The sequence below is a fragment of the Exophiala dermatitidis genome (assembly GCF_000230625.1).
Source record: "Exophiala dermatitidis NIH/UT8656 unplaced genomic scaffold supercont1.1, whole genome shotgun sequence".
Classification (NCBI taxonomy): domain Eukaryota; kingdom Fungi; phylum Ascomycota; class Eurotiomycetes; order Chaetothyriales; family Herpotrichiellaceae; genus Exophiala; species Exophiala dermatitidis.
This window is the reverse complement of record NW_008751646.1, coordinates 3,790,138-3,816,064: the sequence shown is the minus strand read 5'-3', so window position 1 is coordinate 3,816,064 and position 25,927 is coordinate 3,790,138. Positions and strand designations below refer to the sequence as shown.

Here is a 25,927-nt window from a genome sequence, read left to right as displayed (position 1 = left end):
CCATCTTTTTCCTTTTCCCTCTCGACGCTCCTACCACTGCCTTTATTGCATCTGTGCTGCGGGCCAGGGTGCCAGGGTGCCAGAGCCATCTGGGATTCCGCTCTTCATTCTTCACCTTCTAGACTTTGTTCTTTGCTTCTTCTAGACTAACGCCATCTCGGTGGATTGGATTTTTTCTCGGTTTTTCCCCACAGGGAACGCCGACGCCGTCGAAAAAAGCCATGCCAACGCTGGCTGCTCGACGGTGTCTGCTTGTATTCAAGGATGGGCCGGCACCATCACCCTCATCTTCCTGAACACCTTTACATTTCTCGAAATCTTTCTCCCCCTGGTCAATCCTCTTCGCAGTCGCAGTCGCAGTCGCAGTCCCAGCATCATTCTCTCCCTTCTACTTCCTCCTTTCTTAGTGTCAAGTCTGTACTCTATCATCCTTCCACGGCCGCTCTGCTACAAGAGACCGGTCGCACCACCGCCCTTGCAGTCGGCGATCGTATACCTGGCTTCAAAACCTCTGCCGGTGAGCACGCGACCCATCCAGCCGCCTTACAGTTTGCGTTCCGTTGTATTGTGAGGGAGGTTCTCTTGTAGTTTGTGCCTGAGAAGACAAAAGGAGGACTCATACTGTACACGAAGAACCAAAAAGCCTGCAGAAAGATGCCAAAACGAACGTTGTCTGCTGTTTAGGTGGTCATCCTAATCTAACAATTTTCCGAGTTCTGTTTGTCGCACAACAGCCTTCTTCAATACCCTACGAGCAAATCTGATCCTAGACGCCGACTCAGCCCCGCCCTCCCTTTCTAATACCCCGGACTCGCTTCGCCCTGTCACCATGGCATCATCAAACTCGCTTCCCCCTCCGTCTCCTTCGGCCCTGGCCCAGACTTCCGAGTCGGATGCTGTTGTATCAGACAGTAACCAACAGAACTCCCATTTATCTCCGCTCGATTTGATTCCGGAGTTGAAAACCACCCTAGCCGTCACCGAAGACGACAAAGTCGAGGCCCTACATCTCTTGGCAGATTCGGTCGCGCAACAACGCCAGATCGCCTCTACGGCCGTGCTATTCCATCCCGCGACACTTTCGCTCCTGGTATTACTGTTTGGTCTGGTTTACCAACATTTCTACAAGGGATCCACGGGCGATCTATTGCTCGTCGGCACGACTTCAACAGGGGTTCTGATGGCAGTGTTGGTTACCATCCGTTGGCTTGTGGGTGGATATCTCGTCGAGGCCGAGCGGATCGGAACATGGAAGTGGTTGAATCTAGGCCGTGAGGACGGAAACAGTGTTGGCGATGAAGACGAGATCTTGCTCACCCGCTTCGGTGATGAAGTCATTGGCACTCTGATCCTTCGTGGACAGCGTGAAAACGGCAGTGGCAGTGGCAGTGACGGCACCACCGCCAACAATTCAACGAGCCCGACCAAACGGTCGTCGCGCAAAACCCACCACCAGCAACCCGTCCACGGCGTCATTCGCGGCTGGACCGTCAAGCAACGCTACCGACATAAAGGAGTTGGCCAGGGTCTGCTGGAGGAAGCGGTTCAATTGTGCCAGACCGAAGGTTGGGCCGGCCCGGATTTCGCCCCAGACCACGCCAACAGTCACCGTGTGCTGCCGGCCGCGTTTAATGGCGGCTTTGCCAAGCGAGAACGGTTGGCCCGCGACATGTTGGAGCGAGTCAAGCAAGATTGCGGCTCGTCGGGCTCGGGGCCCGTTGTGGCCAACACAAAGTCTGCTTCTGCCGGTGGTCGGACGCGGAAGAGATGATAGAATGGGCTCTGCTGCAGTGTGCTCTGGTCTTCTCTTTTCCGCGCTTGTGCCGAAGTGTACAGATTTGAATATTCGGTTTGCACATTTCGACATCCATTGTAATTTAGATCGTGTGGGATGTGAGAAAATAGTGGTGAGATTTAATTAGTACATGTCGAGGATCAAAAAAGTATACTACTATGACCTGACACTCTACTCGGAATTTCTCTCCATGGCTGGCGGAAACCGATTATTGAAAAAACAAAATGGACCACAACTTGAAGAGCGACAAATAACATCATAATCTCATTCATCATTCAGGTCGAATTCGTTATCGAAAAACCGAGGCACAAAAACATGATTTTACAAATCGTCGGCGGACAGACTTGTCCATCGGTCCCCGGCGGATTTCCTGCCAGTGGTTGTCCTCTGCCCCATTCCAGTGGTAGTGTTACAAGACGACTTGTCTACCTTTCCAGGACATCCGGATGTAGAAGAGCCATTCTGGTTCTTGGTAATTTTGTCGCAACGGCCTTCATCCACAGGCGGCAGCCACAGCTTGGCGTGGCCTAAGGCGTCGGGACTCAATTTGCCCGCCTTGCGCATATTCATCTCGCAGACGAAAATGCGCAAGAAATCGCGGTTTTCGCGTGGCTCGCGGGGTCGAGGCTGTCCGAGTCCGCCGGCGGCTGCTGCTGCTGCTGCTGCTGGGCCTTCTTGACACGTAGTCTCGTCCCAAAGGGCTTGAGCGGCGCGATGCTTGTTACTGGGCGTGCCGTCGGGTTCGAGCCATGTCGGCGGACTCGACGCATGGGCGGTCCGTATACTCGACGGGATGCAAGTCGCTAGCGGGACAACGGGAGGGAGTTGGGATCTCGATGGATCTGTTAGTCTGCCTTGGTCGTCGACAGAAAAAGACGATGGTTTTTGCCCCTTTTGCTTTTGGTATTTCCGCTTGATTTTCAGTTTAGGTCTGGCGTCTTCCTTCCGGTCCGGACCGGGCGTCTGTTTCTCGTCAACCCAGAAATGCAACTGGGCGGGAGAGTCAGGTGGGACAAAGGTGTGCGGATTGAGATACCTCCGCAGAGCGGCCGAAGGAGGCTCGTCTGAGGGCGGTGGACGGCGATCGTCGGTCAACGAGGGCTGAAAGTCGAAAATGGATCTCGACAAGAAATCGTCCGGCTGGACTAGGGGCGGGATTGTGGTGAGATTCGTCGTGACTGTTTGCGCCGCGGATTTCAGAGCTCTCAACGAGGCCGTCAGACTGGACTTGAACGAACTGGTTGGGGGTTTCTGTTTCTTGCCGGCAACCATGGATCTCCGTTCTAGTCTTGACGGGGGTGAAATGACCAAGTCTGGGGTCGTGGTTCCGCTGTAGTCATCACAGTTGTCCTCCTCGTCGTCTACGGGCAGAAGTGGGTGATGGCTGCTGCAGTCCTCGGAACTCGCTATTTGGCGAAGCCGATGTTCAGATGCAGAAGGTGATCGGATGGTGGCGGGAGACACGCTAGACATATCGAGCGTACTACTGGAATCATCGGCAGAAGCCAGCGAGGGCATTGATTCACTTGAAATGGACCGGCTGGACAAGATCCCGGCGTCAACTCCTTCACTGCCCATGATCATTTGAGATCCCATCAGTCCATCGATGGCGCCGAAGAGTCCCTCAAATTGTGGATTGGTCCAACTCCCTGATGGACTGGTTTCCCTGCTGGACAACACATCATCCCTCAGCAATTTGCTGAAGTCGGCCACATAGTCGCAATTGGGCAGCCGTTGTCCCGGCCTGGGCTTCCGTCTCCTTCGAGATGGGATTGTAGTAGATGATAGGATTTCATGCACAGATTCCGTTCTCTTGGGTATAGGCTGAGATGCTACACTGGCACTTTCGCTTGTGGTTTGTATCGACGACGGCCTGGGTCGGTGTGGTGGCGGAGTGTGATGTTGCCCTTCGGTATTTGTTGGGATTTTGACCGGGTCCGAAGCAGACTTATAAGCGGATGAAAGAGAAGAGGACGATGAGGGTTGTTTAGAGAGGCTTTGGGAGAGGGCCGACCGTGAAGGCGAGCGGCATCCTGCGTTGACATCTTTTGTGCTTCGTCTGGACAAGACATCTTTCTCGTTAAAATCAAGTGCCTGTTTCTGCCCCAGCGTCTTCTGTGGAAAGACGCGGGGGACGATCATGTTGGAAAGGATAATCTTCGAGGAGCAGAGGCGGGAGATTGTTCGAAGACGCCAGCTTGAACGCGGTTACTGCGTCATGGCTGAGAGTGATCGGTGATCGGCCGCGATAGGAAACAAGGTGTAGGATGTATTGGGGCTCAATTGCGTTTGTTGACCTTAAGGTAGAGGTTGTAAGAAAAGATGTGGTAGAAGAGATGAACAGGATGTCATGATTAATCAGACATGGGAGCAGATGCGTGGGAGCGCGGTAATGATGGAGCTGAGGTGGTAGTTGGTAGTAGTGCTGATACAATATGGTGTCAGTAGTAGGAGAGTAGTGTTAGGTGCTATGTAATGGCTGGTGCTGGTGCTGGTGCTGGTAGTGCGCAGTTCAGCTGCGGCAGCAGATAGCGACTGGTCGTGTGCGCAGGCCGAAGATAAGGGTCACAGTTGGCTATCGAGGCCAGCTGATTGGTGGGTCGTGCCCGCTGATGCAGTGTCGGGGGGCCAGACGCGAGAAGCAGAGACGGTCGGCTTCCAGAAAAAAGGTGCCTGTGCTGTGTTGTGCAGTGCCCTGTGGCACCCACTGTCCTTACCCACACGGCAGCGTGTACCACTCTTCTCTCAGGCACTGCCAGTCATCGGTGGGCAGTTGTCGGGGGCCGAGAGCCTGGTTCACCCTTCAAGTTGCCCGAAGCCTATCCGACCCGACTTTGAATACTAATAAATGTGTTTGTACCACCTCCTGAACCTTACTACCGGCATCAGATACAACACTGGCCGTGTATACCTGTACATATACCTCTGTGGGTAGAGTACTGTGTATAAAGGTACATGTCCGACAATACCTACCTATAGGTAGGTACTGTATACCACCGCACATTGCAGCACTTACGAAACACATCTACCTAACAGTAATCGTCGTGTGTCTACAACATTGTACACGTTGAAATCCCCCACAATACGAGGCATTTTCTCGCTTTGACCTGCTGTTCTTCTCTACGACTACTGTACAAGTGTTATGAACTACTCAGGTACCCACACCTATGGCATTGTGATTGTTGTAGATACCGCCTGATTCGTACCCGACAAGGCGAGAAATAATAATAATACTAGCAATATCCGAGACTCGGACTTGCCCCATCGCGTGGCATGCAAGTCCGAGTCCGACGGAGTCCGCTTGCGGGCGGATCCTGGATTCTGCTTACCACCCGGGCGGTTCCGGTACGTACCAATATCGGACTGGACTTGCCGTATTCCCAGTAGGACTGTCAACTATTATCAGGACCAGTAGGAAGATCGAAGCTGCAAACTTGAAGTTCTTTTGAAAGGCCATTAATTTCATCATAAGATTATCAAAGTACTACAAATAGTAATTGTCTAGAAGAGAGAAACACCCAACGCAACGAGTGCGCCCATCACCGTGACCGGCACATACAGGCCCATGGGTGACAGCTGGCCTGCAGAATTTGATTTTCCATCAGTTCCCTTCTGCGAGCCTGAACTAGTTCCATTTGAGGAATCAGAGTCACTTGAATCACTGGAATCAGTTCCATTATGGGCGTGTGTTGTTCCATTCTTGGTGGTAGTATTGTGTTGAGTGTTAAAAACGTCGTGCGAAGTCAAGTTCCAGCCACTGAGTGGAACGACCGTAGTCGTGTTTGCCGCGGTGTAATTCTCCCATTGAGGAGTGAAGATCACGGACACGGTGGTGGTTCCTGGCGCCACATCGATGGCAAGCACCGTCACGCCAGTATTCGGTAGATCGGTACCATTGACAGGAAGGGGTGGATCGGTGTCAAAGCGAACAGCCTGTAGGGTCTTGAAAGCAAGGTCGCTGTTATCCGACGAAACGATTTCAGCCAACACCGTCTTGTCGTTCAGAGTCAGACGGGCTTGCTTCGAGTCGTCGGTCAGCGTGACGGTGGCGTTGGTGTGCACTCTCCATTGACTGGATGCATCTGCGTTGACAATCTCGTCCTGAATCAGGACTCGTTTGCGGTCGTCGAGCAATCTGATGCCTCGTTTGATCGAGGTGGCCTCGTAGAACGAGGTCAAATCGGCAATGTAGTAGGCCGTGCTGGAGTTCGTGTCCGAAAGGCCAGTCGAGTTGAATGTCGTCTCGGGAATTCCGTACACGATTTGGTTGCTGCCGTTGTAGAGGAGCGTGTTCTGGCCCTCAGTGCCGCATCGGTAGTAGAGCCAACGTCGGCTATCTTGGTTTTCACTCTCGAAGTATCCGGGTCCATTGTAGTCGTTTTGGCAGAGGTCGCCGGCCCACCGTTCGCCCATGGCATCGAGAACAAAGTCGCCAGCATCCAGATCTCCGTCTAAGAAAGGGCCTTGTCAGAATGGTGGAAGAAGGGGGGAATGGATTCAAACTTACGTGTTTGGTGGCCCATCAGGGTCGAAGCCTTCATGGCCACGTACAATCCGTCGTTGTCGGTCCAGCTGGATCGCATGGATGCCCATGATGTGTTGACGTCGTTGAAGTAGTGATCCAGTTCGAGGCCCTCGGACCACTCGCCCGACGCGGTGGTTGTGTCATACCAGAACATGCTCAATGGGTCCGCCGCGTCGTCTTGATCGCGTTGGTATTGCGTCCATCTGGGGTCTGCACGGTGTTAGCTGGACGTTTCGTCCATATTACGTAGCACACTTACTGCTTAGATGTTTGCCAAAGAACATGAGTGGGTTGGCAGTAGCAGTGATCTTGTCTGGACCACAGTCACCATAGTTGAACTTGTCAACCATGCCCTGGCTGTAGATGCGGAACAAGCCGGTTTTGTTTACAGCCGCATTTGCCGAGAGAGTTTGTTGATCGGAGCCAGTTGCACTGATGAGAGCGGCGGCAATTTGAGCAAACGACTGGATACCAAAATACCAGTAATCAGGCGTCTCCAGCCAGGTACCGTCACTGCTGATAGCATGAGCACAGTATTCCTGCGAGTTGGCAATCGTGTCCGGCAGGATCTGTGCGGCGGTGCCCGTTGGGTCTTCGTTGTAGATGGCGAGGGCTCCGAGCATCAATCCTCCATTGCTCACACAATTCCAGTTTCCACGCACGACCGTCCACCAACCAGTTCCCTGGTCAGCGAAACAGTCGATGCCTTTTTGTAGTCCCAATTCAATGATCGACCACATGAGAGCATTACGTTGTGTATCGTTCCATGCATCATACAGCCAGTCGTATCCATATGCAAATGCGGCCGTGAACTCGGCAGTATCGAGAAAATGTCTGATGCTAAATTAGAATCTTGCACTAAAAGGGGATTGGAGAAGGATCAGGTCGTTTTACCTCGAGTTCCAGTTATCGTTGGGTCTGCCAAAATACTCGGTGCCATTTCCTGCAGCATGTTGAAGCTCCAACCATGCTCGGTCCACATATTTGGTGTCGTTTGTCAACCGGTACGCATATGCCCAGTGCTTGACTCTCAACTGAATATATCTGGCGACCTCAAGGGTACAGCCGACACTGACATCGCAATCGTCCGGGTAAGGAATCAGAGCTGCCTCGTAGAACTCGTTGGCCTGCTCAATGATGGTCTTGTTCCATTTCTGCAGATAGTCGTTTTTCGAAATCTGAGACTCAAGGCTGGACCACTGATCACCTGAGGCGAAAAGACGAGGGTGCTCCTTGACCACGGACAAGGAGTCTCGTGCCCATACTGACTCGGCACTGACCAACGACGAAAGAGTCGAGATGGTCAACAAGACCAGGCTACAGGTTGCCGGCCACGCGCCGCATCGAAGACCGCTTGGCTGCATCTTCGATATGTCGGCTGAATTCTTGGCTGGAGAGAGAAGACATCTTTTCGACAGCGACAAGGGAGCTTGTCGTAGATAAAGTACCTGTACCGCCTGAGATTACATCGCGCGATCCTCTGAAATCATATGGGTCCTGGATCTACAGCATTGTAAGACCTTTGATCTAAAATCTTTCAATTGTTGTGTCCAGGGTGGAGACAGGGGGATGCACAGGGCTTCCTTACGCTCCGTCAAGCCTCTTCCGAAATGAGCGTGGAGATTAAAAAGCCAATGGCGGCTGTCAAAAGACCCAACACACGTGATGCTGACGGGAATAAGCAATTATAGGCGCGGCACCACTAGGCTTAGGCACGCCTCCGGGGCACAGCCATTGTTGCTGGTGGTCAGTCGAGCGTCCTTTCGCGAATCCTGTCACGCGTTGATCTACTCGAGCATCCTGCCGAACATCCTGTTGAAGGTTATCTCAGCATCTCAGCCTGACATTTGGCGAGCGCGCGCGATTGGCGAGCAAATGAAAAAATTTCGAGAAATCTTGGGCGAAAGGTTGATGTTATCCGAAAAGGCTAGCGGACCGTGCGGCAACAGTGATTGGAGGGGTCTGAGGATCTGAGACAAGATGAACGTCCCGTTCAAGGTCTTGTTCAAGCCCAAACCCTTCTCGAGCGTCCTGCCGAATATTCTGCCGAGCGTCCTATGATTGAACGTACTTTTGGACGTACTTTTGGATGTTCTATTCGAGTGTGAACATAATTAATCGAGAATCCTGCCGAGCGTTATTCACTTCGAGCGTGCTATTCCAGTATCCTGTGCAAGCGTCGTCCGTGTCAACGTCTACCGTAGAAAGTCCTATCGAACGTATCTGCTAAGTGTCTGCCTTACCATTGTCCCACAAAGCATCGATAACTACATAGGCAGATACTTTTACTGTACTATGGAAAGAACACATTCTCAATCAGATGTCAACATCTTTCCCGGCAGCACGGATCCATTCGGCTGCCCGAGCCTTGACTGCTTCCACCTGCCGTTCGTCTCCTTCGGCCTCTTCAAAGGCCAACCACCGCTTGAAAAAGTACTTGGCCTGCTTCGGCTTAAGCCTGCCGCTGAAAACGCGCTCGAACAGGGCGCGGATCTGCTCCCGATCGCCCTGCTTGAGCTCGAGGTCGAGCAGGACATTGAACAGATCGACCCGCTTGGGGAACGAGCTGATCAGACCCTCGAAGATGGTTCGACCCCTTTCAGCCAATCCGTTGGGGGACTTGAACTCGAGCTGCGCGAACTTCAGCGTCGTGTCGAAGTGGGTGAACTTGGGTAGCGTCTGTAGGGCGCGTGGGAGCAGCGCTCGTGCCTTGTCGGCATCGCCCACCCTGTCGAACAGGAAAGTGGCATAGTTGATCCACACTTTCGGATCCTGCGCGAATTTCTTGAGCATCCGCTGGAACAACTCGTCCGCCTTGTCGTGCTTGCCAGATTGAATGTAGATGCTGGTCAGGCGCGAGTAGATCTCCTGGGGGTCGTTGTACTCGCACGCCCGCTTGAAGATGGCCTCGATTGTCTCATCGTCTCCGTAGGCGTTCTCCAAGTTGAGCAGTGCAACCCAGACATTCAATTTCTCAGCCTCCTGGCCAAGTCCGATCGACTTCAAGGCTCGCTCGCCAATTTGCCGTGCCTGGTCTGCATCTCCCAGCTCCAAATGGAACGCCATGTATTGGAGCCACAAGAGCGACGAGTCCGGCTCACTCATGAGCAGTCGCTCAAAGTCGTCGATGGACTGAGGCCCGTCAACATCAAGGTCTCCAGTTCGGTCGACTTGGATTCCGGCTCGCTTTTTCTTCTTCTTGGGGACCTTGGCCGCTGTGTCCGCATCCTCATCCGAGCTGGATTCTTCAGCCGCCCGCTTGCTGCCCGTTGTACTTGGAGCTTCTGGCATCCCGTACCAATTGAAGCCTCCAACATTGAGACCTTTGCCTTGACTGGCAGCGGCAGAGTCCTTGACCTCTTGCTCTTCAGCTTCGCTGTCATCACTCTCGCCAGTCTCACCATCGACTTCACTGGCGTTGTCTGGATCGTCCTCATCGTCATCGCTGTCACTTGCGTCCTCTTCCTCTCCACTGTCGTCTGCGTCTTGCATGTCTTCGTCCTCGTCTTCACCCAGCTGAGCACCGCCAGATACATGACTTTCAGTATCCGAGTCTGCCTCACTTTCCGCGTCATCGTCGACTGTGTCGATGAAGTAAGACGCTTTCATCCCGAAGTTGACTTTCCGCTGGGCGGGATCAAGTTTCAGAACCTTGGCCTTCACAGCGTCCCCTTCTTTGAACAGCTTGGTGGCATCTTCCACCCGCTTCTCCGCTATCTCACTTCGATGACATAAGCCACGCACATTCTCCGAGTTGTCGACCGCGATAAATACTCCAAAGGGCTCAACTTTGACGACCTTGCCGGTGACTATATCTCCGACATGTAGGTCATTGAACGTCAATGGCGCCTTGTAATTAGGGTCCAATGCCGACTCTTTCAAGCTCATCTGCACGTGACCAGAGGCCTGGTCTATCATGATGATCTTTCCCTTGACCAGTTGATCCCGCTGGAAGTGGTCCTTCCACTCTTTCAAAAAACTGTCAGAGAGATGAGTTACCCTAACGAAAGCAGTAACACCATGTCCGAGAGTCACGAAGACACCTTTGTCTGATACGTTGCTGATAAATCCCCGCACCACATCATTAACAGAAAGCTGACTGATGGAAGTGATTTCTGGGTCGGTGACTTTCATCGAAGAGCTCAGCACCTTGGAGGGCCGCGTTGAAAGCTGGATCTTTTTGTTCGGGACATCGACCTTGAGAACACATACTCGGAGTATGTCATTCTTTTGGAATTTGGCCGGGTTTGCTTCGTTGTAGTCATCCGCCATATCGATCAGATCAACCGCGCCCACAGCCTGGTCGCTCAGTTGGACCAATATGTTGCGGTCAGTGACCCTGGTAACACGTCCTGGGAGCACAAGTCCCTTGGAGACGTCTTTAATCGTCAGAGAGCTTGCGAGTCCGTCGGATCTGGCTGTCAAGTCCAAGCGATTCTTTTCAGGATCGACGGCAAGGACATGAACCTTGAGTGCGGACCCAATAGGGAAGGCCTTCTCGAGATTCGCAGCAAGTGACAAGTCATCGGATACATCTGTTGCACGGATTCTGCCACGAACAGAAGGCGATATATTCACCCACAGGCCATTTTCGGAGATGTTGTTGACGAACGCCAGCCAGGACGATCCCACCGACAAGTCTGTCAATTTGAGGATGCTGTTGTTTGGGGCTGCAACAGTGCTGGGTTTGCAAGAAAGCTCAAACACAGTATTCTTGCCATTGCGATGCGTAAGGGGAAGAAATCGGTGGTTCCGGGTATCATGGGCCCCGAGTATCTTGACAGTAAGCTCCTGCTTCGGACTGAATTGCTTCAGAGGTCGCTTCCGGTCTTTGATGTCTTTCCACTCATCAAAGATTTCCGAAGCATCGATTCGACCTTGTACATCTTTCGCCAATTCCACGTTGATCTGTGTGTCCTTGACCGAAATGATCCGAGCTTTCGTGACCCGACCTACGGAGAGGTCGTTAATAGTCTTCAGCTCCGTATCAACAGGGTTCACAAGGGCCGGTACGTCCTGAACAGCAGCCGCGGCGGGTTCGGGACGAGTATTGGCAGGGTTCTCCCTCATGGTCAGCCAAAACCGGGGCGTGGCACCCTTGTAGTCAATTGACAAGACTTTGGCAGTGACAGGTTGAAACTTGGTCATTCCGAAGTCTCTCTCATCGGTGGCCTCGACAGGCACCTGCGCCTTCGTGATGAGCCCACTGATGCCACCAGCAAAGCTCACGAAAACGCCGTCACTGGTGATGTTGGAAACAAAACCCGTCACCAGAGCATTTGGCTGTAACTGTTCATAACTTTTGAGAAGCGTGCCCTCCTGAGCTGCTTTGATCAGACTTTGTTTGTTGGACACCATCACCAACCTCCTCTTGGGCAGCACCTGCAGGACGACCACATCCTCAAGCTTCTGTCCTACCCTGATTTTGTTGAAGGCCGATTCTCTCTTCTTTGATGATCCATCAGACACATGATCCTTCGTCAACCGTGCAATAGCGTCAGATCCGTCCAATCGGAGGAGGATATCGTCCTGTGATTTTTCGAATACCGTGCCTTTAACAATGGTCCCAGGCTCTAGACTTGACAGAGAAGACTCAATGGACGGGTTGGATTTGTTGATATCGCGACATGAAACAGTCAATCGCCTCTCCGCAGGGTTGACGCTGATAGCAGTGACTGTCACGACTTGACCGACACGGAAATGCTCAGTAGCATCCTTGATGTAGGCTTCGCTCATTTCCGACACGGGAAGAAACCCACGGACCGGGCCATAAAATCGGACTACTGCCCCAAGAGGGTCGACCTTAGTCAAGGTTCCGAGGGTTGAATCACCAGATTCAATGTCCTCGTACCGCAACCATGGCTTCTGATCGCTGTTGACCAGTGTCTTCTTCAGGGTAAGCCTTATGCGCTTCTTTTGAGGATCGGTGGTGATAACTCTTGCAGTCACGGTCTGGCCTTCCCGGAACTTCCTTTCAGGATGTTTCAGTTCAACATCAGATAAATGGATTTGTGGTACAAGACCACTGATGCCCTCGGCAAGATTGACCACCAAGCCTCGAACGCCGTCCGGACCAACCAGCAATTTCTCAATAGTCGCCTTCACGATCGCGCCAAGTGGAACATCCTCGTATCGCAGGAACGATTGCTCAAGCACCTTCTTCTGAAGAGATACCAAGTAGAGGTCATCAACAGGGTTGTACTCGATAATTCTAGCCTTGTGCTCGGACCCCAGCTTGAATGGACCACTGGTTTCCGATAGCATTTCCACTTTGTCGTCTGACAAGCGAGAGACATGAGCGAAGCCCACAGTGTTGGGACTTAATTGTAGGTATATCCCAAGCCCGGGTTCAACACGGATGACCGGTGCGGCGTCAACAATGGAAGACAAAGCCGGAGTCCCCTCCGGGCGACCGTCCATATTCGCCGTGGGTTCCATGTCCAACACATGTTGCAATACCGAAAAGCCCAGCTTTTTCGTCTCCGAGAGGGGAAACGTGCAGATCAAGCGACCGTGAATTTTCTTGCCCGCCTCGTACTTGGCCAGGAACGCTTCTTTGTCTCTGAAGGAGCCCGAGTGGACAAGATCCGCCGTCGCATCCACAAGACCCATGCTCTTTCCTGAGAGACCAACCTCAGTCTTGTTCTCGACCAGGATCTCAGCCTTGGTACCCGGAAGAAATGTGTCTACAGACGGTGCGGTGGCAAGTGGGATCCATTTTGATGGGTCAGCCGAGAGCTTCACAACGCGACCGCTGGAGCCGAGCTCAATGACACTGCAGAGGAAAACTGATCCCGTCTTGATGCTGGAAAGAGGCAGACTGGCGGGCAATTGACTTTTCGGGATGAAGCCACGAACATTCTGATCTTCGAGAGCCAGATCTGCCACCAAGCCATGGTCCTCTATGCTGCTCACAGCTACCTGGACAGTGGCTCCAAGAGCGAGGTTTGCCCGACCAATACCAACATTTGTCAGTGAAGGTTGAACTGACAACTCAATGCGCCGCTTTGTGGGTGCTTTTCCAGCAGTATTATCTTGCTCGGTAGAGGTAACTGCTACTCGCAGATACTGTCCGACGTGGAAGTAGTTTGTCAAAGCGATGTCATCGTCATCCTCATCTCCGCTGTCATTTGAGTCTTCCTCTTCATCTTTCTCATTCAAAAGCGCTTGTATCTTTTCGCTCAACTGTGCCGAGATTGAGGTCAAAGGTACATATCCAACAAGGTTGTTTGGCAGTGCGACAGTAAGCGTCCTGGAGCTCACAGCCGTAATTTGACCTAAAATCAGAGACCCGGTAGTGAGCCGTTTGTAACTGAGACCTTCGATTCGTACTTCCGGCTCAGTGGTATCAGCAGCATCTTTGGACCGTGCTTTCTTTTTACGTTGTCTCTTTGTAGGCTTCTTCACCTCCGTATCGACATCTGAAGGGGCCTCTTCGTCACTAGTGTCATGTAGCGATTTGCTTCCTTCATCGAAAAGATCCCGGCCCTGCTTTTGCTCCCTTTCGGCGTCGCGGGTGGCCTTCTTTTGGATTTGCTTTCTCTCCAACGGGGTCAGCACACCCGCCCCTCCTCTGGGGAAAGCAGGTTGCTCTTTGGCAAGGACTGATACTGAATTCGGCTTTGCCTTTTTGTCCTGTGCAGAGGAAGTGCTTGCGGCTTCCGCTTTAGGCTTGGAGTCGGACTTGGATCGCTTGGTCGCTGGTTTTGTCGAGGCCTCGTCGCCTGTTAATTTTCGTTTTGCGGACGCCATCTTGCAAGAAATCTGATGGCTTTATTAGAGCAACCCTCTTTGAGGGCGAGGGTAATCTCTATATCCTGGCCTATCCTGTATGGATTGGTCCGTGTACTTTCACCACCCACCAAATGTTGCAGGCATGAAATTTTTTGGAGTGGTTGTTCTCTGGGAACTTTTTAGTGGAGTCGGACTTGCAGTGGAGAAACACTGCAATGCGTCTCTCGGCTCACCTGCCCTGGGTGAGTCTAGAGCAAATCCAGCTGCTAGTGGCACTCGACGCGTCCCACGCACGCACTCTACGCGGCGCGAGGCGCGACTTGGGGCCGCTGTCACTACAAGCAGTGTTTTGCGTGACATTGCCGGAACATAACTGCCCTGCCACTTCTGCTTATTACTACTAGCCTCCTACCGCCATTTTGCGACGAAGTTGCTTGTTGATATATCACTACTGCCAGCTACGACCTCGAGCTCCGAATGATTATGTTTTTGCGGTGACCCGGTTCCATCCCCACGTCTTACCCGGCAAAGGCGTTTGCACACGTCAACAATGGATACTTCGCCAGAAGCAACAGCTCCTGCAGCGCCAACCACTTCCACTGCCGAGCCCAATGAGAATAGGAGCCCTCGTCGCAGTAGCCGCGTGAAGAAGAACCCGTCTATAACTCCCAAACGTTTCACCAAATTCTTTACTCCCAGACCTCGAAATTCCCCTCGTGCCGTTCGAACCTCCAGAAAAGCTTTGCAGGACTTGTCTGCTGCCAGACTCAACAGCCGGTCGAGTGCGAGCATTCCATTGACCCTCTCGAGAGATGATCAGACTCATCGGACCAGCAAGAAGCGGAAGCTCTCGTTTGCATCCATCACATCGCTTCCTTCTTCTCCGATCAAGAAGGATCATGTCTTTTCGAGCAGCCAAGAGAGCGCCCACCATGAACAGCGTATACAACCAACGGGTGGTGCCCTAAATAGATCGACCTGGGTTGACACTGATGAAGACGAAACAGAGATAGAAGAGGAAGATGAGCTGCCAGGGGTCAAAGCATTCCCCCCTCGACTGACACCATACCGGGCTATCAGCACGTCGGCCGGACTGCTCTCCAGACGAGTAGAGGGCAGAAAGACATTGATAGAGGCCAACGACAGTAATCTTTGGCAACATGAAACCGCAAACTTCTACAGCCTACCCGACGATGTGTGCCACTACAACCGGTTCGGACGACGGCTCTCTGCACTGCCATTCTGCGCCGCTGGCTTCAAGACCGTGCCACTGGTGGCAATCGGGGATGAGGATGGCACTGTGCGGATCCACGACGCAGAAGGGCTGAATGTGCCGTACAAGGACATCTTCATGACCATGTACCCTCATGACAATGCCATTATGGACATGGAACTTCCTCCCGATGACAGCTTGCTTGCAACCGCATCGGGGGACCAAACCTGTCGGATCATTGACATGAAACAACAACAGTCGACATACACTCTAAGAGGGCACACTGGCTCCCTAAAACGTGTCCAGTTCCAGCCCGGGTCAGGCAACAATGTTCTAGCAACATGTTCTCGAGACGGCAGCGTGTGCTTGTGGGATTTACGGTGTGCCTCGCGCAGAGGTGCGTGGGTGCAGCAGAACCTTAGTCGGGAACCAGAATCATTCATCTGTCAGAGTGCCGATGTCAACAGCGTGAATCAAATTCGAGATGCACATACTGCTCTTGATCTCCTTGGGAGGTTGAAACCAACGAAGCGCAAGCAGACGCCCGTTTCTGCCCGGTCCGACTTTGCAGTCACCTCATGTGCTTTCATCAGCCCTAGTCGGTCTCACTTGCTGGCTACGGCGTCAGAGAATGATGCTATCATCAAGTTGTGGGACATGCGGACATCGTACAAGTCAAGAAGTGGACGACCTACCCCTGTATCTGCCACTTCGGAACCCAAGAGCCATGAAAATCACCGACAGTTTGGTGTGACTTCGATTGCCATGAGTACCGACGGCTCCAGGCTGTACTCGCTGTGCCGCGACCACACCGTGTATGCATATTCCACGGCTCACCTGGTTCTGGGTGGGGCACCCGAAATGTCGCCTTCCTCGGCTCATCCATTTCGACAATCCCGCAATGCAGGTCATGGACTAGGGCCATTATATGGATTCCGACACCCGTCCTTACGGCTGGCGTCCTTCTACGACAAGCTGGCCGTTCGGCACCGGACTCAGGACAACACCGAGATAGTGGCCACAGGAACGCGGGAGGAATGCGCCATACTGTTCCCCACAGACGAGCGATACCTCAATAAAAAGTCAAAGCGGTGGCCGCCGCCCGGGTTGAGCAGCCAATCCGCCAACCGTTCACGTGGCCCGGCAGCTCCTCCTCGTCTTACACGCACTGCATCCTCGGCAGCAGTCATTGCGCGACAACAGCAACAACAGCCTTCGCCAACCACTGCCACCGAAGATAGCGATGGCAACTGTCCCATATATTACCACGGTACTGCACTCGTGAACGGACATTCGAAGGAAGTTACGGCCGTAGCATGGACGGTCAATGGCAATCTCATCACCACAGCTGACGATTATACATCCAGATGCTGGCGGGAGAATGCCCAAGAAGCGAGGGCCCTGCGACTCAATGCGGATCGTGATCTATCGAGGTACCAGAGTGGCTGGGCGGACGCGAGAAAGGGATATGATAACGACGACGACGATGAGGCTGAATAGAACAGATCAATCCTCGCCAACCATGGCAAGCGTGTTCTGTTGGAATCGGAGACTTTGACTTATCCCATCATTATCGTTACCGATGCCCGACATCACCATCATTATCAACCAGTGGCAACACTGGAGTTCGACTAATGATGGTATTTTCGGAATTGGATGGATGGCACGACATCTCCGCTGTACATCATCTACTAGGGCAGAGGCAGAAACGCCAACACCAGCGGCTGATGCTTGTCCCTGTGCTGTGCTAGGATCCATTTTCAGATTGGAGGACGTGTGAGTGTTGGATACCAGAGTGTGCATGTGTATGTCTCTACGAGTACGAAAAGCAAGCGATGTCCTCTTTGTAGATTAATCTTGCCTTTGCACCTTTTCCCAGGTCAATACACCTGGTATTAGATCGGTCCTCCAGGCCTGACTAGACGGCTAGGTAGATAGGTACTCGTGCTTGCGGCTGTGTAACTGCTTGTGCAGTTGTCTAACTGCAGAAATACAAATTTCTGTTAAAGTCAAGCCCGAAAACAAGGGAGCTACAAATAGAAAAGCTACCTTGAACAGCAACTTGAATCTCAAGCATGTAATACCCCGTGCAATTGAAAGGTACACAACATGTAATGTGCCCTGCCTCATTCGCTTTTTGCCACTACTACCGCCATGGCTAGCTACTCTTTACAAAAACAAAAATAGGGACTCAATTGAAGTCGTCATGGTTCCCATTCTATCCTTTTTTTCTCTGTCGTAAACTCGTAGCACTCTGATGTGCTGTTGCTGTTGTGCAGTGTTTTTTTGCCCCTTTTTTCTTCTCCCTTTTCGAGACAGACTTCTTATTTGTGTCCTCGTCATCGCCGCTGGGCGCCACCACATCTACATTCACGAATGAGTCTTTTCAACTCGGCGTTTTCCTGGAGTAATTTGTAATTCTCCTCTTCGACGCGCATGAGTTCAGCCCTGTAATGCTCGACATCGGCCGCCGCCACGGCAGCAGCCACGTTACCCGGGCCAGGCGATGTCGATGTCGACGTCGCCCCGGGGCCGCCTCCGCCCTTGACGACAGAAACGGGCCTCAAGGCAGCTGGACTAGGACTCGGCGCTGATCGATTGGTCGTGGTTGAACCAGAGGTTGGCGGGCGTTTCGGCGCCGGTCCCCCTGAGCTAAAAGACAATGCGGAGCTGGATGTCAAAGGTCTGTTCTCGTCGGTGCGAGTGGACCGTGAGCCCAGGGAGCCAAACAGATTCAAGTTACTGACTTGTTCGGGATCCTGTTCGGACAGAATGCCTGACAGACCGGGACGGGGGTTCTTCTGTCTCCGACTGAGACTCCTGCCTAGACTGGGGAAGAAACGGGGGCCATCCCGATCTTTCACGCTTCCCCCGGTCAGGGCAGGTGCTTCTCTTATCGTGCCGTTTGATCGGGTGAGACCAGACAAAAGTTTGGTCGGTGACATTCCCTTTTTGCGTGCTTCATGCTCGATGCGTAGTGAGTCGAGAATCGTCGACGCGGCAGGCTCCATCTCGCATATTTCGGCAATGATCTTGCGTGCTTTCTCGAGTGTTCGAATAGCCACTGTGAAGTTGATCGGCACGTGAGGCAGCATCGTGTCAATGTACAGACCGTACCGTGAGATGCGCTGGGCTGGCTCCATAAGCAAAGACGGGGCCTGTTGGGTCGACGTTGTGCCTTCTTTGAGAAATTGATCGAGGTTGGAAGCCACTTGGGAATGTAGGTCAAGGTATTCCCGGTATGGCATGGGGAATTTGGGAAAGTGGTGGAGAAGAACTTTGGCGAAGCTGTAGATGCCCATGGGATCTTTGGCCGTCTGAAGCAATCGAGGATCCTGCTGGGCAGAATCTAGAAATGTAAGGGCGGCATCTTCTGAGCTTGACAGAGCGGTTTCAATGTCATCTAGGAATGCCAGGTTCAAATCCTTGATCTGGTCCAGCAGAGATGGAAAGCGAATCATGGCATTGACGGCTTTTTGGTTCCGCGAGCTCGAAAACTTGGAACTTAATGACTTGGGCGTACGGCCCTGGTTGGTAACCAGATCTATCAAGTTCTGCAGACGTGTGATATATCTGTCTTCCGTATCTACAAACTCGCACATCTTGAACCGTAACGACTCCAGCTGATCCAATGAATGCTGTGGTGCCGAGAGAGATGTGCTGGCCTTGCGGTTTGCGGGCGTCGAGGCCGAAGGCGATCGCTTGGACTGATAGCTGGGCACCCTCTTCGAAGGCGTGAAAGCTTGTGGAGCCCGAGTAGCTGCGTTATTGCCAGATTCCGGGGGCAGAAATGACGGTCTGGTCTTCCTGATTGAAGCAAGCGGTTTGATCGGCGACGGAGGACTAGAAGGTCGCTCTTTCGAAAACGGACGCAAGGCCTCGATAATCTCCTCCGGGTTTGTGACCCTGCTCATCCGGCATGTAACCTGTGCAGCGTGTGTCTGGCCCCATTTCAAGGCAATGCCATGGTGTAGGTTCTCGTCGGCTATGGCGTTCTTGACCTCCGTTGGGACCTCGGAGAAGTATCTGCACAGCGCAAAGGCGATGGCTCGAGAGACATCATCTCGTTGTTTGTCTTCTGGGAGTTTATGCACGGCGGCGTAGTAGCTGCTATTCGGGGCGACTGAAAACGCTCCATAGCTCTTAAACCCGGCAGCGCTGAGGATGGTGGCTCGAATGCGCGAGGTGGATGCTAGCGAACCGAGAGACTGGACGGGGTAGTAGAAGATGAGAATGCGAGGGAGGTAAGGAGGGTCTTCTGCGTAGTATATCGTCGGCCGCTCTGATGGATTAAGGATGGCCGACAATGCGGCCAGGTTGCCGGACTTGGACATGGTTGACGGGAGATGAGTGGTGAAGGGCCGTCCGTCTGTCAGAAGGGTATGAGAGGAATGCCAGGATGGACCACCATACTGGAGAGATGGAAGCGCGGTATTATGCAGGTTGAAGACGTAAATACATCTACACTGGCTACCGATGCAATGCAGAAGTGGTCATGTTTATCGACACGTACGGAATGGTCAATTCAAGGCGATGAAATGAGAATTGATACAACAGCTGCCATCAACGCGATTCAAGTTCAAGTGCCGTGTCAATCAATGTCTTGCATTTGTTTGCGGCCAAAAGTAAACATGCGGGTTTACGTTCTTCCGTTCCGCCGCTGCCAACCCGATTTGTCTTTGTCAGCAGCTTGAGCTTCGTTTCTCCGAGCCTCCTTTTGGATGGGAGCCTGATGGACAACACGAACAACTCGTGTTCATCATTGTAAATCAAGCGCGTACCTTGTATGATCCAGATACTGCCACTGTTCCTGTGATCGTTCCAGTTGCTGGTTCATCACCTCTGTACCGAGTTGCTTCTCCACGGCATCCAGACGCGAGGCCGGTGGTGCCCGTGTTGGTGTCGTGCCAGTGTCTCCAACGCCTCGAATCCTCCGCTCCTCCATTTGCATGCTCCTCATTCGCGGTGTTTTTCCAGCCGCGACCACCAGACTTTAGTCCATCGATCCTCTGTACCTATAGGCTAGAATTTGCCATGGAGATCATGCATCTCGATGGATCTTTGCCATCTATAACGCATGTCATCGTCATCTTCGTCGTGGTCAGCGGAGAGCTTTCAGTTCGGTTGTTCTCGGCCGCAAGAGCAAGTACACTTTGCTGAACCGCCACGGTCTGGTCCTCTGGGGCTTTCTTGGTCACCCTGTCATCTGTGCTCGTTCCGGTTTGCGGTGCTCTGTCATCCATTTGCTACACCTTGCTCCAGCAAACCTTGACTCTCTACGCTCGTTGTTGACTGATCATGCATCTCTCGTATCCACTCTCAGGGTCATCAATGTCAAACTCTAAACCATGCCGCTCCTCCACTGCATCACCATCGATGCTCAGGAACAGCTGCTGACAGGTCAATGAACTGGAACTTGTTGGACAGATGCCTCCCGCTAGGCCCCGAATAAGCGTTGCTAACATAAGCCGTTACGACGGAGAAGGCGGTCATCATACGTCCGTGCTTGGTATATCACAGTACTACAACTGCCATGCCGAAGAAGACTTCCGGGGGTAAAAGTGGAGCCCGGACTGAACACATAACATCCTTTCATGTTGGCATGCACTCGAATCCTTCCATTTCATTCAGCTCTATATTAAGATTCATTTCCGTCCTTGCGATTCAAGTTGCTTGCCCTTGCTCTTGCTCTGTCCTCCTTGACTCGCAAAAAATAACAGCTTGTAACCATGGTTGCTCACGGTTCTGGCGGGGTGCCGGTTACTGATATTCGCGGCGACAAGTCGGACCACTCGCTACTTGAGTGGCTGCATGGCTCTCTCAATCCTCCTCAGGGCGAGCCACGCACCTTTCCGACCTTGCTGCTCTATGATGGTACAGAGGTTCTTGATGTTTGAGACGTTCCACTAAGCAAGAATTTAGAAAAGGGTCTGCAGCTGTTCGAGGAGATCACATACCTCGATGAGTATTATCTCACGAATGCCGAGATAGAGACTCTCAAAACGCACGCAAAGGACATTGTTTCACGCGTCCCTCGAGGAACTCGCCTTGTGGAACTAGGAAGCGGGTAAGAATCCGTTCAATCAGCAACGCAAAAACATATATAATGGTTGACCGAAACAGCAACCTTCGTAAGGTGAATATCCTTCTGAGAGCCTTCGAGGAGGCCGGCAAACATGTCGAATACTATGCGTTGGATCTATCGCTCTCCGAACTGAAACGCACCTTTGCTCAACTCGATACAAAGGCCTACAAGCATGTCACATTCCATGCACTCCACGGCACCTATGATGACGCTTTGTCATGGCTACCTCATTCGGCCAGCGAGGGCAAACCAACTTGTGTTATGACACTAGGGTCTTCCCTCGGCAACTTTCCTCGGGAAGATGCTGCTCGATTTCTGGGCTCATTCAGAAAGGTTTTGGCACCATCCGACTTCCTTCTAGTCGGTCTGGATGCCTGCCAGGACCCTGACCGGATTTTCCGGGCTTACAACGACAGTGCCAAGGTTACGGAGAACTTCTATCGGAACGGCCTGAATCACGCCAACAAAGTGCTTGGTTACGAGGCTTTCAAGCAGGAGCAATGGCAAATCGCAACCGAGTACGACGCAAAGCTAAACAAGCATCAGGCCTTCTATGTCCCCTTGGAGGACATCGAAACTCCGGACTTCTCTTTCAGCAAGGAAGAGAAAATCCACGTTGAAGACGCTCACAAATTCTCCGAGGCTGAAAGTGACCGACTTTGGCACAAGGCTGGTCTGATCCCTCAAGTAGCGTACTCCAACAAGAGGAATGATTATTGTAAGTGAATGCTCGAGAACCTTTCCGCTGGCTAACTCGGCATAAGTCCTCCATCTCCTGTCCCCGGCTACCATCAACTTCCCCACAAAGCCATCAGAGTATGCGACTCACCCTGTCCCATCGTTGAGAGACTGGCAACAGCTATGGGTGGCTTGGGACGTCGTGACACGGTCAATGGTACCGAGAAACGAGCTGTTAAACAAGCCAATCAAGTTACGAAACGACCTCATCTTCTACCTTGGACATATCCCCACATTTGCAGGTGAGTGAGACCGGACCAATCTTCTTACGACCATCACTCAAGCAGGTTACAGACATCCATTTCACCCGGGCCACTGGGGACAAGCCGACAGATCCCGCCTCCTACAGGTCCATTTTTGAAAGGGGAATCGACCCAGGTATGCTCAGATGTTGGTGTGATTGTTCGGGATCCAACTGACTTCTGCACTAGATGTGGACAATCCTGAGGTGTGCCATGATCATAGCGAGATTCCTGACACATGGCCTCCCCTGGGGGAGATTCTCGACTACTCACAGCGAGTTCGTGCCCGCATCGCCGATAGCCTCGATACTGGTCGGGCGTACAACGATCGCAAGCTTAGCCGTGCACTGTGGCTCGGCTATGAACATGAAGCCATGCATCTGGAGACGTTTCTTTATATGTTACTTCAAAGTGAACGCGTACTGCCACCGCCAGGGCAGGAGACGCCGGATTTTGCGGCTCTGGCGTCAGAAGCTCGTTCCAACCGTGTGCCTAATCAGTGGCACCGTATTCCCAGCAACAAGGTCAAAATCGGCCTCGACGACCCCAAAGACGATTCGGGTCCGGTTCGATTTTTCGGCTGGGACAATGAATGCCCTGCCCGGACTGTGGTCGTGAGGGAGTTCGAAGCCCAAAGTCGCCCTATCAGCAATGGTGAATACGCGCGGTTTCTCGAGGTCACGCAAAAGAGCCTTCCAGCATCGTGGATGTCCTCGAAAACCGAAACATCTATAAACGCTACCAATGGCACACAGAAAGCCGATGAAGCCAATGGTGATTCCGCATCGGTCCTCGAGATGGCGAGCTCTTCTTTCATTGCGGACAAGGCTATCCGGACTGTCTATGGACCTGTTCCCCTCAAATACGCCCTAGATTGGCCAGTGATGGCATCCTACGACGAATTGGCCGCTTATGCACACTGGTCAGGTGGTCGGATCCCAACTCTTGAAGAGACACGAAGTCTGTATCAGTTCGTCGAGTCGCAGAAACCGGCCGTTGAAAGGGTCTCCAGCGTGTTGATCTCGGCAGTGAACGGGTGAGTCTGGACCAATTTTTTCTTCCAACTCCTATATCTTGCTGACCTGTCTTACCGTAGTCATCTGTCCAACGAAGGTGTGGAAGAGACGCCGCCATCCAGCCATTCCTTGCCCAAAGGCACTGTCGCCAATGGCGATAGTGCAACGGAATCGTCCTCCTTGCCGGATCCTAATGATATTTTCACCGATCTTTCTGGTCGCAATGTGGCGTTCCGTCACTGGCATCCGACACCCGTGACGGGCGAGGGCGGACGACTCTGCGGCCAGAGTGACGTGGGCGGCCTTTGGGAATGGACCAGCACACCGTTGGCACCGCACGACGGGTTCGAGCCGATGGAACTGTATCCAGGTTACACAGCCGACTTCTTCGATGGCAAACACAACATCTGTCTCGGCGGCAGCTGGGCCACCGTCCCCCGCATTGCCGGCCGCAGATCCTTCGTCAACTGGTACCAGAGAAACTACCCGTATGTCTGGTGTACCGCCCGGCTTGTCAGGGATATTGCCGCATAATTCTTGCGGACGAGACGGTTTTCCCGTCTCTCAACTGCCCGCAAATTGAGCCAAGGGAGCTTCCTTCCGTTCAGCCATGCCCTGCTGTTTGTTCACGGACGGGTACCTGCGCCTGCATCCTTTTGCTTACCTGGAATAGTAATTAGACCTTGCCTGTTTCTTTCCCCAGTTGTCTGACAAAACCCTACCGGAACCTCCGTACACGAAGGAAAGCAAGAACGACAAATGATGACCAAGGCGGAACCTGCGACTTACGACTTATGTTACTGCCTCCTTTGTGGGGAAGCACCACCGTGGCGTGGATGATGACTGGATGTAATAACAACAACTTGTCGTTCATTACCAAGAGGGACTGACTGGACGATATGAACACGTTTTATGGCTTGGACGCCTATACAATCACTACTTTGTCAAGGCTGTCACCACCAATACAAAAAGCCCAGAGGCTATCTGGAGGAATGTTTCCGTTCCTGTTTTGGTTCCGTCTTTGGTGTCCCATTGGATGACGTTGTCCATTCTGCTTGACCCTTCCAGTCAAACTGCCCCATTGCTGCTCAAGTCAGCAAAGCCATTTCCTCTGAATTTTTGTTATGTCTTGGTCATGTCTGCTCCTGTACCTCCGTCACGTGGTCTTGACTTTTTCCTATCACCTCAGATTCTCCTGCCATCTATGACTTTTGAGATCTATGATGGGCCTTCCCCCCCTGCATGAATCGACATTCCACCTGACCCAGCAGCGGCTCTCCGTTCTAGAGTTTCCCATTTTTTTTCAGTCCCTCGCCTTTCTCCGTCTGCAGCTGTGCTCCAGCCGAAGCATTTCTTTGTCTCGGTCTGTTCCGTGTTTCACTGACATGCCGCCTGCCTCTCAAGCGGACGGAATGCTCTCCGCCATTCCCCAAGACTTGCAACATCATCCAGACCTATATCATGTGGGCCATCAACATCTTATGACAGCAAACCAGCCATACTCCGCACCAGGGTCTTCTCTTCATCCAGCAGAGAACATCAACCTCCTCGCGATTTCCCCCTTCTGTCACATATATACTTATCTATTTGAGCCAGTCCCAGACCTTCTTTGTTCGGCATGATGGCACGAGCGGGCTGTTGGCCGACCCCTGCCGTATATTGCTGCCGTACTTACCCGCACTGCTTGATGTTGAGGTCTAAGAGATCGCGACTCTGGAACCATTGCCTCCTTACCCAAGGTACTATGCGGTACACTGCTGGCCAAAGTCGGTGTTCATGGATCTGGCAAAGTGAAGACCCATATCCTCCTTTCACACTCTATCGCGCAGTTATACCGACTTCACTGTCGCGGCCCAAAACAACCATCTTGTCTGCTGGATGGCGCCAACACGTCCTTCTTGGTGTTGTGCCAGGTTAGGACCACCAATGTACCGCACTGACTGAGCTCTCTCATCCTCTCTGTTCAGGCGCACGCTAGCACAACTCTTTGACATATCCTAGTCCTCTTCAAGCGCACAACTTTACTCATCTTCTCTCATCCTTGCTATCCATTGCTTTCTTTCAGGACTCTAACCACCTCCAAACCGTCCCCTGTATCGTGTGTGCTCCAAGATTCCTGCCATCCTTGTCATTGCCATTGACCTGCCTCCGCCGAATCCATCGAATCCTCTCTCCTCTCAGAAGATTGTTGCTTCATTGTCTAAGAGCCCGAAGAAGGCGAGGATTCATTGCCAACCCAACTGCAATTGCATCCAACAGCCACCACCACAGCCACCAGCAACTCATACCGTCCTCTACCTCAATCAAACCACAATTCCCGCAAGCAAGATCTCAGTCGAAGGCGAATCATAAGCGATCCCATAAAAGATCTCCTCGAGGCAAGTAGATACAGGGAAAGAGAGAAGACATGGATCCAGCCACGCCCAACAGTCTCTTCAAGTGGGAAGGTGCTTCAGGCCTTGGTAAGTGAAGACAGCCTCCCCGAGAAGACACATACACAAACAAAATGCCTGCAAAAGCACAACCTTCCCCTATAACATACACATAGACAAACTTGTGGAGAAGACAAGCCGTGAAGT

The 25,927-nt window shown here is 52.4% G+C and overlaps 7 protein-coding genes across 7 annotated transcripts; 3 read left to right on the top strand and 4 right to left on the bottom strand.

The window, feature by feature from the left end:
* Positions 1 to 3: 3 nt before the first annotated feature.
* HMPREF1120_01353 (uncharacterized protein) lies at positions 4 to 2,347 on the top strand. Its single transcript, XM_009155368.1, has 2 exons — positions 4 to 517; positions 735 to 2,347. Exons 1-2 carry the CDS (start codon positions 265 to 267, stop codon positions 1,769 to 1,771), a joined length of 1,290 nt encoding a protein of 429 aa, XP_009153616.1. The 5' UTR covers positions 4 to 264; the 3' UTR covers positions 1,772 to 2,347.
* On the bottom strand, positions 2,117 to 3,373 carry HMPREF1120_01352 (uncharacterized protein; the record flags this gene model as incomplete). The annotated part of the gene is made up of 1 exon (XM_009155367.1): positions 2,117 to 3,373. The coding sequence occupies one exon, from the start codon at positions 3,371 to 3,373 to the stop codon at positions 2,117 to 2,119; it is 1,257 nt and encodes a 418-aa protein (XP_009153615.1).
* Positions 3,374 to 5,296: 1,923 nt separating this feature from the next.
* HMPREF1120_01351 (uncharacterized protein) lies at positions 5,297 to 7,684 on the bottom strand (the record flags this gene model as incomplete). Its single annotated transcript, XM_009155366.1, has 4 exons — positions 5,297 to 6,246; positions 6,303 to 6,530; positions 6,580 to 7,154; positions 7,215 to 7,684. The coding sequence occupies 4 exons, from the start codon at positions 7,682 to 7,684 to the stop codon at positions 5,297 to 5,299; spliced, it is 2,223 nt and encodes a 740-aa protein (XP_009153614.1).
* A 952-nt stretch (positions 7,685 to 8,636) lies between these two features.
* On the bottom strand, positions 8,637 to 14,072 carry HMPREF1120_01350 (30S ribosomal protein S1; the record flags this gene model as incomplete). Its single annotated transcript, XM_009155365.1, has 1 exon — positions 8,637 to 14,072. The coding sequence occupies one exon, from the start codon at positions 14,070 to 14,072 to the stop codon at positions 8,637 to 8,639; it is 5,436 nt and encodes a 1,811-aa protein (XP_009153613.1).
* A 344-nt stretch (positions 14,073 to 14,416) lies between these two features.
* Positions 14,417 to 17,355, top strand: HMPREF1120_01349 (uncharacterized protein). Its single transcript, XM_009155364.1, has one exon. The coding sequence runs from the start codon at positions 14,605 to 14,607 to the stop codon at positions 16,765 to 16,767; it is 2,163 nt and encodes a 720-aa protein (XP_009153612.1). The 5' UTR covers positions 14,417 to 14,604; the 3' UTR covers positions 16,768 to 17,355.
* A 251-nt stretch (positions 17,356 to 17,606) lies between these two features.
* Positions 17,607 to 19,601, bottom strand: HMPREF1120_01348 (uncharacterized protein; the record flags this gene model as incomplete). Its single annotated transcript, XM_009155363.1, has 1 exon — positions 17,607 to 19,601. The coding sequence occupies one exon, from the start codon at positions 19,599 to 19,601 to the stop codon at positions 17,607 to 17,609; it is 1,995 nt and encodes a 664-aa protein (XP_009153611.1).
* Positions 19,602 to 20,996: 1,395 nt separating this feature from the next.
* Positions 20,997 to 23,882, top strand: HMPREF1120_01347 (uncharacterized protein; the record flags this gene model as incomplete). Its single annotated transcript, XM_009155362.1, has 7 exons — positions 20,997 to 21,141; positions 21,190 to 21,334; positions 21,391 to 22,070; positions 22,117 to 22,332; positions 22,385 to 22,468; positions 22,522 to 23,368; positions 23,429 to 23,882. 7 exons carry the CDS (start codon positions 20,997 to 20,999, stop codon positions 23,880 to 23,882), a joined length of 2,571 nt encoding a protein of 856 aa, XP_009153610.1.
* Between the last annotated feature and the right edge of the window lie 2,045 nt (positions 23,883 to 25,927).